The sequence below is a fragment of the Leptosomus discolor genome, chromosome 2, assembly GCF_034619465.1.
Source record: "Leptosomus discolor isolate bLepDis1 chromosome 2, bLepDis1.hap2, whole genome shotgun sequence".
Lineage (NCBI taxonomy): Eukaryota > Metazoa > Chordata > Aves > Leptosomiformes > Leptosomidae > Leptosomus > Leptosomus discolor.
Genome location: NC_141392.1, coordinates 11,012,446 through 11,025,363, shown reverse-complemented (window position 1 = coordinate 11,025,363; position 12,918 = coordinate 11,012,446). Strand labels below are relative to the sequence as shown.

Below are 12,918 nucleotides of genomic sequence, written 5' to 3'. Positions count from 1 at the left end.
TCTGTATCCAGGATGCTCCTCTCTTTCATTCCTTTCAGTGTTATGCTTATGTAGTCTTCTATTGGCTTCACTTTACATTACAAATATAATGTATGACCAGACTCTTATTCCTTATTTTATTTTTGCATCCAGGAGCTTTCTTGCAGGCCTGATGCTGAAGTTTGTTTTATTGGCTTTTATTCACTTTGTCTCTGAGCGCTCCTCTGATCAGTTTTGGTTTGTGTATTTTCCCATGCTGTTTATCTCAGCTCAAACATGCTGAAGGCAAAAGCAAAACCTGTTAGAGATTTGTGCTGCCCACGATGCCAAGGCTTGTGAAATTCTTGTGAGCCAAAACATCTGTGATTGCTGCTACCAGCTGTGTGGGTGCTACCAGATCAAATCAAAATAAAAAAAGTCAGTTTTGAAGTGTTCTTAGGGATACTGGAGTTCAGCTTCTGTGGAAGGTTTGGTGTTTTACCAACGCTTACCTCTCTCCTTCTGTATTAAGTCTTAAACTGGTAGAATGTAAGCAGTTTCGAGTCCCTGAGATAACAAGAGGTTATTTGCTTGTGGGTCTGTGCTGCTGTAGTAGCAGTCTGCTTTTGTTTTGTAGAGTTAAGAAAGGGTGTGAGGAGAGAAGTGGTGGAAGCTGCTTGTGGTGTTTGTTCCATAGCTGTTCTTAACTCTTCTCTTTCTGCCCTTACACACTGCAGACAGCCTATTTTAAGGTGCACAGATGTTTCTACTACTCGAGTCCTTGGTAGTTGCTTAAGTGGCTTCTTAGAGCAGCTGTTCCCTTGTTTATGTCTCTGACTTTCATTTCATTGCAGTTTTTGGTTTTTTGGTGATGGGAAGAGGAAAAAACGCAAATCGTGTCTCTGCTGCTCTGTTGTTTAGCCCTTATCAACTGTGTCCTCCCTGGTGGCCTATCCTTCTGCAGGGGAGACTTCCATTGTAGCTGGAGCCCACTGTGGTCCTTCCGTGTCCCATCTGTTATCAGCAGGATGATTTCAGCAAATGTGATGATGAGTGTGAGAATATTTGCAGTAGGATTTGACCAAGAATTTAATAAAATTTGCCTGTGGTCTCTCTTCTTTCATCCTAGAGGTCAAGTGGTTCTGTCACATAGCTTGATGCTCATGTCCCTCATGGCTTATTCAGGCTTTCTGCTTTGCTCTTTGCCATTGAATTGATTTGCAGACTTGCTCAATTGATAGTAGTGTGGCAGTTCTTTGATCTTTGCTATTGCCACTGCCTTGCTTTTGCCTGTGGGACACCTAAGCTGAGGTGCAAATTACAAGCTGGTGGAGTGCAAGAGGAGAGAGGTGGAACAGTGTATCGGTTCAGTCTGAGAGAATAGAGAGCCATGGGAAGAGCAGGATCTAACAGTGACTGGAACAGCATGGGGGAGAACTCCTCTGGGGATTTACATTTACTTCAAAAAATGTCTTTTTCCCCAAGTTGTGAAATTCAGGAATTGATGTACATGCTAAGAAAATAGTAGCAATTGTAATTTGGTTTATATCATGTGAAAATGTTATGTAAATATATTGTGAAAATTCAGAAAATGCGTAATGTTAATCGATCTATTAGATTATGGCTAAGTTGTTTAAATTTATTCTTTACTAGCTAAAAGAAATTATATCTCTCTACATTGTATTAATAAAAAATAAAAGGTAAATAAAAGGTTACCAATACGAAACTTTATAATATATAAAGCTTCCTAAGAAGTAGCAAATTAGGCAGCTCTGCGTCTGTCTTGATAGAAAATGTGGCAACCTATTTAAATTCCGTACTGTTCTAGAAGGTTATATAGATACTTGGTAAGTAAATGTTACCTTAGATGCTTTGATTTCAAGTTGCAACAATATTATCGAAACTAGTGCTGTAAACAGTTTGTTGATAGATACCTGTTCAGTTGGTATTTGCTTGCAGACTGCAATTAACAGTTCAGTGTTTTTTGATTATGTGCTCTCTACCCATAAAGTAGGCATAATTATCGCTAATCAAGACCCCTAATCTCAAGCAATTATAAGGTCTTACATTGTTCTAATTGCACATTGAAAAACAATGCGTTTTTCTCATATAATTATGTTATAATCCACACAATTATTAATTTCTGATTTTCTTTTTATCTGATCAATGTTAATTTTGTGTGACCTCACATGTTATCTGAAAAATGCCTTTGAGACATGGAATTTTTGTGGTTAATTTATGGTTATGTTTCGTCTTCAGTGAGAAGTGATGTAGTGCAACAGGTTTTCAAGGCTGTGCTTTCTCTCAGCCATCTATGAACTCAGTAATTTGTTATAAACTAGGAACTTGTTAGTGAAACAAAAGTGCAGTTATACATTTAAATCATCTACTATTTGTAAATCCAGGTGCTTGCTCTTTGAATAGTATTCAGGTTAGCACAGGCTACTCCTTAAGTGTGTAAAAGAGCTTTGTTTAGGTTTTTTAATTGCGAAGTGGAACTTATATGCAGACAGACAGACTTTCTGGATCAGCTTCCCAGAAAGTGAAAATGAAGGCAGTTCAGTTTTAGAAAGCATTGCAAGTCTTGGGGACAAGATGTGAGAGGTTGTTCACTAGTTGATGTTGGTGTCACTTGTTGCTGTGTAGTTCTTATGAGCACATTTTGTATGCAAGGGCTTTGGATGAGTGCATTTTGAACAAATCTTCATCAATCTGATGATTCATCTCAGGAACCACATGCAGCACTTACATCTGTAATTGGGGTAATTGCAAACCTCTCATTCTTACAGATAGAAATTCTTCCTCTTATAATTCTAAAATCAGATCCCAGATCTTTTACTGTGGTAGCTGAGACCTACACTGACTTACATTTATTTCTCTATTCTTATTTGTTACATCATTAAAAGTAGCAGATGATTTGGTGACCTTTCCAACCTGTCTGACCTTCATGATTCACTTGTGCGAGTAATTGGCTATTGAAATTACTATGCTTTTATCTTTGACGTTATTTAAACACTGGTTTAAATGGAGTGACACAGATGGCATTGTAAATGGGTAGCCACATTGTTGGGGACAATGTGTTTTTCTTTATCTATTGTCAGGAAAGAATATTAATGTCAGGGGGTGGAGCTCTGTCTTTTCTGAGAGATCTTGGCATTCATGGAGAGGAGGTGTTGGAGATATTGCTCTGTCATAAATTGCCCAACTTTTTTCCTGTAGTAGAGTGTGTATTTCTGAAATCTTTCTGGGGCTGCAGTGTGCTGCAGTGGGTTCGTTTCATTATTCCTTTGAAAAGAAGGAAAGGCACACAGCTAGCTATTTCTACGCAGGAGAGGTCAATGTTTAATATGCTAATGTATCTACTCGATATTAGGCTGCAAAAATCCATGGCTTTAATGTGACTTTAATAGTAATAAAGTATTTAGCTAATGATAAATTAAGAATTGTAAGTCTGGGCAGTTTTTTAAAAATAAAAACTTAATATAGGCAGGAATAATTTTTCTTGCCAAGATAATGGTCATACTGGAGCATAGTAGCTGCAATTTGCAGTGGAAATTGCTCTGGGACTGCTAGCCTCATAATAATACTCAATGTGAAGAACCAAATTTCTGATTTTTCTTTTGGCTTAATGTAGTTGGACAGTAATGGGACAGATTGGGGATGCTGTATTACTCTTTGCAGGTGTAGAGCTATATGTTCCAAGATACCGAATCCAGAGGCCTCACTGTTCACCGGAGCACAAGAGATAGTTGTATGCACACAAGTATGGTTGGCCAGAAATCTACAGATTACAATTTGCCTGTGACCCTCTTCCTAATCTGTCACCTATTTTCAGCACTATACTGGCTGGCAGAAGAATGATGTTTGTGGATGCCTTGCGCTGCTGCAGTGTCCTACCAGTGGGATTTTGCAGTTTTGGAGGTCCTGGGTTTGGTTTATCTTAGGGAATCTGGTAAGAGTCCATGTAGGTAGGACGTAAGGTAGCAATATTGTAGGGTTGTGTTTGCATCTACATAGCAGAGAGCAAAACAGGACATAGTTATGGAAAGGTAATGCTGTTCAAATACAAATTCTTATGGATTAAGGAGCATTTATAGTAAATCTGTTTTTTTAAAACATTTCTTCATTCTTTAGTACTCATTGTGTCAGACTTCCTGGCATGGTTTATCTCAGGCACAAGTTAAGGATAAACAGAGAAATAATCTATACTTTTCTAGTCACTGTATCCCTATTCATAGTGTCCACTTTAAAAAAAAAAACAACCCTGAGTTTGCACATTTTTATGTATATTTTTTTATCTGTCTGTACAGAGGAGTAGTTGGAAAAGGGGAGAGCTGGTCTGTACACAAACTTATAAAAAGAAAAGAAGCTATACAGCATCAAGAAGGAATTCTGTAGAGAATCAGCAGTGGAAAGGCCTTGAGCAAGTCTAAAATTAAATTGCATCTCTTAATGATCAGGGAAAAGACAGTCCTGTAAGTTTCTCTTGCACATTATCAAAGGGTTTTTGTCGATCATAAAACCCTAAAGCATCTTAGTTGGCTTAAGGATATCTGCCTATAACACTGACCTGAATAAATAGCTGCATTCTCAAAGGAATGAATGGAATGAGGAAACTTTTATTTTAAAAAAGAGGGTGTGAGGGAGGAAATAAACAGCAAAAAGGAGTATTTAGATTACACAAAATATTATTATGATTTTTTAAAATAAATACGACTTCTCATTTATTTTTATCTCTAGTGGAAGAGATGTGATACTGACAATTTGCTGCCTGTTTTGGGGGAAAGGAAATGATAAAGAGGAAGAACTTCCTTAGCAAGCCAGAGCACTTCCTGGTGGTTATTGGCACATCTGCCATCTAACTGTTCCCCTCCCTTTACAGCCAGCCTCTCACATATCACTGACCTGGTTCATAACACAGGAAAGCTCCCCTTGAGGCTTCCTGTGCTTCCTTTTTGTTCAGGGCTGGATTGGCTGGAAGAACCTCTGCAAGCCATCAAAACATGACTATTGAGACTGCCACCAGCCTGCTGTTCTGTCTTGGGCTTTGGCAGGCGGATCTTCTCAAGTCCTGTGTGTTTTCATCTGTTTCTCTCCACACCTGGAAATACTGCCTTTTTTTTTTCTTTCTCATGTTTATTCTTAAACCCATCTTGATGAACCAGCTGGCTTCATAACTGTGTCAAATGAAGTCAGAAGGGCTGTGCAGCAGTCTGCCTTTGAGGGCTCTAGCTCTTGCCTCAGGCCTTGCTGTTCTTCTGCCTGAAGAATATAAAACATAATGTGAGTTTTTATGTATTATTAAACTTACATCTATAAATCACTGACCCATGGTTCCTGTTTATTACATATTCCATCTTCTGCTTTGATGCATTGTTGTTGTCACACTGAGGTGGGTAATGATGACTCGGCTTACTACTGTGGTAATGCACTTAAAGCTTGGAAATCTGTCACTGATGGCATTTCAACACAGGCGCTGTAAACCAGAGACGAAATTTGAAAGTATTTGCTGTCAAGCTATTTGTCTTAAAATTTTTGTGTCTTCTATTGTAGTTTTGTAAGGTTTTGGATACTACTGAATTGTTTGGTGGATGAAGACAAATGGTTGTATTTCAGGAACTTTGTGTTGCAGGACGTGCCATCACAAAAATAGGTGGTGATCCTCAATTTGTAGTACTGAAGGTGACCTATAAAATGCTTGTGCTGATCAGGCCTTCCTAACAGAGCACCGATATTGTATGCGTTTCTGTGGGCCTGGCGTTTCCAGTCTTAAGGCACAGTGGAACACAGACTGATCATCACAACTTACTGTGTATTATATCTATTGTTTTTCTTATTTTTTACAGCCCTTCTGTACGCAACCATTTTTGGTAATGTGACAACCATATTTCAGCAAATGTATGCTAATACAAACAGATATCATGAAATGCTGAACAGTGTCCGGGACTTTCTAAAGCTCTACCAGGTCCCTAAAGGACTGAGTGAACGTGTGATGGATTACATCGTTTCCACCTGGTCAATGTCCAGAGGAATAGATACTGAAAAGGTAAGTAAATTAAACTGCAAGGAAAGAAGTCACATCCTGAAAGTATTTCACTAAAATAAACAGGAGGTACTTTCTTAGTAAAGAAGACAAATATTCTTTAAATAGTTCCAAGTAGTAGCTTCCCTTAACCTTAAACTTTCAAATACAGTATTTCAGTTATTTGGTCATACTGACGTATGTTAGTGGTAAAAGGATGTGTGTTTTGCTTGTGATATGGCTTGAAATATTATAAAAATAATGAAGGAAAGAGCTTGGTTTTCAGTAAATAAAGATGATAACTAAATAAAAAGTTCCAGCTTCTAACACAACCTCAGAATTTCTTCAAATGAGATTTTTTTTGCACTAGCGAGACCTAGACAGGCTTGAATGCTGGGCAGAGGGGAACCTGATGAGGTTCAATGAGGGCAAGTGTAGGGTCCTGCATCTGGGAAGGAATAACCCCATGCACCAGTACAGGCTGGGGGTTGACCTGCGGAAGAGCAGCTCTGCAGAGAAGGACCTGGGAGTTCTGGTGGACGGCAAGTTGACCGTGAGCCGGCAATGTGCCCTTGTGACCAACGCAGCCAGTGGTATCCTGGGGGGCGTTAAGAAGAGTGTGACCAGCAGGTCGAGGGAGGTCATCCTCTCCCTCTACTCTGCCTTGGTGAGGCCACATCTGGAGTACTGTGTCCAGTTCTGGGCCCCCCAGTTCAAGAGGGACAGGGAACTACTGGAGAGAGTCCAGCGGAGGGCTACTGAGATGATCAGGGGACTGGAGCATCTCTACTACTGGAGGGATGGAAAGGCTGAGAGACCTGGGACTCTTTAGCCTGGAGAAGAGAAGACTGAGAGGGGACCTTATCAACACTGACAAATATCTAAAGGGTGGGTGCCAAGAGGATGGGCCCAGACTCTTTTCAGGGGTGCCCAGCAACAGCACAAGAGGCAATGGGCACAAGCTGGAGCACAGGAAGTTCTGCCTCAACATGAGGAAAAACTTCTTTACATTAAGGGTGACAGAGCACTGGAACAGGCTGCCCAGGGAGGCTGTGGAGTCTCCTTGCCAGGAGATATTCAAAACCTGCCTGGATACAGTCCTGTGCAACCTGCTGTAGGTGAACCTGCTTTAGCAGGGGGGTTGGACTAGGTGATCTCCAGAGGTCCCTTCCAACCCCTACGATTCTGTTATTTCTGTTGTATGAGGCTGTTTGCAGCTCTGTGGGCCTGAATACAAAGTAAAATTTGTTTTGTCTTTGTACAATTTGAATGTAATGTTCTCTGTGCAGGTTAAAGATATTAATGAAAGCTGGAATATATGTATTGTTTGATATACTATAACAATGTATTGTTTGAAATCTGCCATGTGAGGCCAATGTTATCACACTAATTCATTGAATTTACAAGTAAGTTCCCATTTTGTCTTTTAAAATTACAAATGGCCCTTCACCAGAACAAATGTACAAAAGCAACTACTTGGTCCTTTCATATTAGTTGCCAACTTTTATGGAGATAGATGCTATTTTTCTTCTGCTTGTAAAGAGACATGATTTGTGGGGTGGTTCATTCAGGAAATCATGCTCTGGTCACCAGCCTTCTGGTTGGTAGCTTAATTTAGTATTCTAAACTGTAGATGATGCAGTTAAAGAGCAAACAATCTCATTTCTGTCTAGCTGTTAAAGCATCGTTATGAAAAAGTAAAACAGATGGAGCCTTGCACTGCGCTGTCTGGACACCAATGAGTACACAGGGTATCGTTTGCTTTCCTAAAACATCTTCACCGTATCTGCCATTTACATCCCAGACCATGATTCTGGGAAGCACTGTCTGTTATACTAGCTTTCAGAAAGAAATGATGTTTTAGTACTGGATAGCGCTGATTAGAAGCTGCTCTGCCCATTTTCTCACAAAATATCTTTGTGTGGCGTTATGGGTTTGAGGTAGGTACATTTGGGGAAGGTGGAGACAACATCTGAGGATAGATAGTGCAATGAATGCTGGTGCTTTCATTCACCCCCCAGTACAAGCTTCTTTCATCATTTTAACAAAGCAACAAGAAAAAATAACTGTGTAAAACATGTTTGGTTTAGCTTATCTTCAAAGTTCATTCTTGGCTTCCTCTGATAAGGAGAGAAATGCTTTAAGAATGCCTTTGGAGACAGCAGGATAACCAAACCAAGCACAACTCACTGTAGCCTTTGAGAATTATCTTAATAAATGGGAAAAAAAGTCTCCAATTATCAGGACATCAAAGAGCTTAATATGGTGTTGTTTTCAATAACTTATGTGTTCATAGCTGAACTGCCAGTAGTGATGACTGTGAAACCAAGAAATCAACTTTCATCTGCATCACAAAAGCTAGCAGATACAAGACCAACTATTGGCTGTGCCAATCTGTAACCTTTCAGCTCTGAGCTCTGCTGGTTTGCCTGTGTATAACTTCTAGGATGTTGTGCAATGAATAAAACATGTATTGCTCCTGTGACAGAACAATGGCAGTTGTGCTGCTGTGTAATGCAGTGCAGCTTTCTACAGATATGGCATATATTTAAAGATGAACTTAGCACAGAATCCATCTTCTCACTATTTTGTAGGCCACAAATTTGTCAGCTCAGTGTTAACTGTAGGCATGCCAAGGAGTGAATAGTCATCTAAAAGCAAAGTCTGTAAGTCTAGAAAACAAAATTTAACCGAAAGCTGCTGAAAGATTCTAAAATTAATCCATGAAAATATATTTCTTACTTCCCATACAAATGAAAGTCTTCTGCCTTTGTCTATAGCTCTCAAATGCCTTTAGTCCCTTTAATTTTCGTGAAGTCTGGAGACAACTTCTCTAAATGGAGAATGAAAAATGAGTTAACTTTCTCTTAGACTGGGAAACCAAGCGGGTTCTGGATAAGAGCCTCGTTTTAAATATTCTCTTGTATATTCAGGTTTTCTCACTACTATTTGTATTAAAACAACCCTTTTTGTGCATGCTATTCAAGTAACTGTGAAGTGTGCATGTGTAATTCTAGTACCAAATTTTGGCGAGCATGTGCAAATATAGAATGTATTTGTTGCCAGAGTAAATGAGATAATTGCAAAGACACCTATGGCTGCTGCCTGTGTTCCACGTTAAATGTTGGTCTTGCTGCCCCAATGCATTTCTGTGAGCCTGGAAAACAGAAGATTTGACTGCTGCTGCCTGTGGGGCAGCCGAGAGACATCATCCATGAGTGCCCTACGCTTAAGCACTATAGAAATATATCTCTTTCAGAAGTCATAATCTGTAATAGCAGGTCTGCTTGGAGGTGGGCCAAAGATGATGGTATTGGTGGTAGAATCATTTGCCTTTGGAGTAGCAAGCATAATATCTGGAACGAGTGCTGTGCATAGAGTTACGAGCTTGGTTCTCTACTCAGATCTTGCACAGAGTCCCATTGCAAGGTGAAGGCATAGCCATAATGCTTCCTGTGTAACCTTTATGTTTTCCAGGAGTGTTTGCATTGAAGCACCCATCTCTTTCCATCCAGAAAATGTATACGAGTAACTCTGAAGCTCACCCAGAGCTCTTCTTGATTGGATAGAACAGTTGTTACTGAGAATAAAAAATGAGGCAGACTTACAGTACTCAATGTTTTTCTCTAATAATAGGTCCTGTGATGTACTTCATCACAGATTAAACTCCAAGGATTTTGTCATCCCAAAGCCCTGTTCGTGTTATGTATTTCCAGTGTTTTTGCCAGCATCTGTACGTGCAGTAGTAATTCTGTATTCTTTCCACTTGGCTGTCTGTATTGTATTAAAAACCTTCAGAAATGGCCCTGACTGGTACCCGCTGTGCTAAGCATCAGTTTGTGTACCCTTAGGAGCACACGTCGTGAATTGCTGTGAGGAACACTGCATTTGGAAGATCAAAAGTTGCCCAACACAGTATCATACCTTAAAGCCCCTTTCTTATGTGAGCAAAAAAACTTGTTGCTGCCACTGAGGGGTGAATTTGAATACCTTCAAATCTCAGTATTATGAGTTAGTGAAACTTTTAATAACTTTTTTTTTTTTTTGCGCTAAAGGGATATGAGATTACACATCTCCTCTCTCCAATGTTCTCTCACTTGGAGCATATAATTTGTGCAGGCTTTTCATGCAGTCTGCCTATCAAAAGTGTGACCTACCCTCTAGAAACGATCCTTCAGGAACCTTTTCTCCACCACTTTCTGTACCGCTGTGCTCTCAGTTTTATTGTCTTAAAAACCTGAGGCCTTATGCTGGTAATTCAATATCCAGTAGAGCATGTTGCTGAGATGAAAACATTATTTTCCTTCAGGTGTTGTAAAGTAGACTTAGTTAGTATTGTGGCTTATGTGTATAAATAATATAAAAATAAACGTACAGACTGGGATTATAAATTTTATAAGACAGAGGAAAGTAGTTCTTAAACCCTGTGTAGTAGGATTAATAGGGATAATAGGCACATATAAGCCATGCACAGAAATTTATTGCCTAATTTTCTTCTCAGGTTTTGCAGATATGCCCTAAGGACATGAGAGCAGATATCTGTGTGCATCTGAACCGTAAAGTTTTCAAGGAGCACCCAGCCTTCAGGCTGGCAAGCGATGGGTGCCTTCGAGCACTTGCCATGGAATTTCAGACAGTGCACTGTGCCCCGGGAGACCTGATCTACCACGCAGGGGAGAGCGTTGACAGCCTTTGTTTTGTGGTTTCGGGGTCTTTGGAAGTAATCCAGGATGATGAAGTCGTTGCTATATTGGGTGAGTTTCACAGCTGATAATATGCACTGTGCACAAATATAGATGCGTAGAGCATTTTTATAGCTGCTTCTACTCAAGCACTTAACTCATTCTTTAAAAAGCTTCAGTCAAGTTAGCTTTACCACAGCCTGGTGGGGTATACTTTATCGTCCTTCCTGTTCCGCATAAGTAAATAAGAAAGGCCATCATCTCATCTCCAGATTGCTTCAAGCCTATTTCTTCTGGTCAATGGAAACTCTACTTGAGCATTGAGATCCTGGTTATTCTTGGGTTTCTCCCTGTCTCGCTACACCTCTTTTCATTAGAAATTCCATTGAGGACTTCAGAAAAGGAGGCTTCCATGCCTCCTTCCCACCCCCCGATAATAATCCACTTTTGCTGAAAATTTTCCAATTAGATTTAGTCAAGTTCTTATGGTGAAATAGTATTTTTCTCTTTTAAAGTCAACATAATATAAAAATTTAGAGCCAATTTGTATTAACTTGGAATGACAGCTTTAGGTTAGAGGCATTAAAAAGAAGCTGATAGTGGTATGAACAACATTCTGAGGCAAAGCTGGGAGAAAAGAGTGTGATAATCCAATAGATGTAGATGAATCATGGGGTGGCTGGAGCATTGACGAGGTGATACTTATCATTTGATTCTGTCAAACCCTTTTGTGATAAGGTAAATTCTCACAGTGGCTTAATCCAGTACCTGTCACTCACAACAGCCTGGAAAAAGAGAAGACGACAGCTTGGTAATCTTACTGTTTCTGAGCACATACACCCAACTCTTGTAAGAGGAATGTCTACTGGAAAATGGGGGGGCTAATAAATATGCTGAGTTCAGTTTTTATCTGCTTCTGAACAGAATTGCAGATATAGCATAGGGTGAAATTAGTGTACTGGGGAATCAAGTTTATAGTATTTTGTGCCACACAAGAAGCTAAAAAAGTGAAAAGTAGGGGGATAACTGATTCTCTTTTGTTCTGGAATCACCAGCACTGTTCAGTGCTATATGGTACTAGCAACTTCTGCTTTTCTAAGTTGCACATCAAGAACTTACTACCTTTTGCCGTGTTGAGCTCTCATGAATTAACACGGCAAATGTAGAACAAACTAAAGCCTCTCAGTTTGTGTCACGTTTTATCCCATAATGCCACCTCTTGTGTCCATCACAAGAATAAAACATCTTGCTGCTCTATTTAATCAGTATAGGTAGAAAGCACTGAAATAGATTATTTTTTTTAAATGTCTTTTAAAGATACCAATTTTATCCTCGTCTTTAGCAGTAACTTCCATGTTTTATCATATTACTCATTTTAGAAAACACTCGGACTAGATTCCTTGAGAAATCAGTGTTAAGGAAACCTGAAGCCCTAATCTCTGCTGCTGCAGAGTGATAGCTATGGATAAATGAGGCTGATACCTTGGCATCTGAATTAATAGAAATATTTTGTTATTGCTGTTCTCCTGGGATAGTAACTGTTGATCCTCTTCCCTCCACACCTTTGTTTTTTGGATTTGGAGTCAGTTCTCTGACTTGCACCAAAGTTGATGAGCTCTGACATTTTCTTTGTGAATATTGTAATCGGAGAGAAAAGTAAAATGAAGTGGGATCTGTTTGTGATTCTGTGAGAGTTCATTTTGGATAAATGTGTACCAATTTTTGTGTTTCAGTTTCTGGACTAAGAAATCCCTTTTCTTCCACAGGTGTGTACACTTTCCTCCCCCAGGCTGTGAAGCCTTCTGTTGAATCCTGATAAGAAATTATGTGATTAACTAAGTTTTTTGCTATTCTAAGTCGGTTGGACTTTCTTCTCCTTCAGTATTGTCTAGTGTAACCACTACATTACTAAAGGATGATGCAGGAAATGGGTCAGGATTTCCTCCTTAAATTCTTTGAACTCTGTTTTCTTAGTTGTAGAATAGCAATGGTTTGTTTGTTTGTTTCATGTTCAGCTAAACTTGTCAAGTTCTTGATAAAAGTACACCAGATGAAACGAGGCGCTACAAGGAAAAAAAATTACTACGTTGAACAAAACCCATGATTGTTGCTGATCATTCAGCCAGAACATCCTATGCCATAAGTGTTGTTTAGCAATCACAACTAAGCATAGCTATGAACATCAGGCATGTAACAGCAAACCATGTGAGGAATTCTGTAGAGTAATTTCAGTTAACAGGTATGTCAGAGAGACCA

At 39.5% G+C, this 12,918-nt stretch overlaps 1 protein-coding gene across 1 annotated transcript in view; it reads left to right on the top strand.

Annotated features, from left to right (window-relative positions):
* KCNH1 (potassium voltage-gated channel subfamily H member 1) overlaps positions 1-12,918 on the top strand; it is a 181,432-nt gene that overhangs the window by 83,357 nt on the left and 85,157 nt on the right. Inside the window, exons 8-9 of the mRNA XM_086460603.1 lie at positions 5,805-6,004; positions 10,482-10,734. Coding sequence (XP_086316729.1) covers positions 5,805-6,004; positions 10,482-10,734 — 453 coding nt within the window. The remainder of the gene's footprint in view (positions 1-5,804; positions 6,005-10,481; positions 10,735-12,918) is intronic.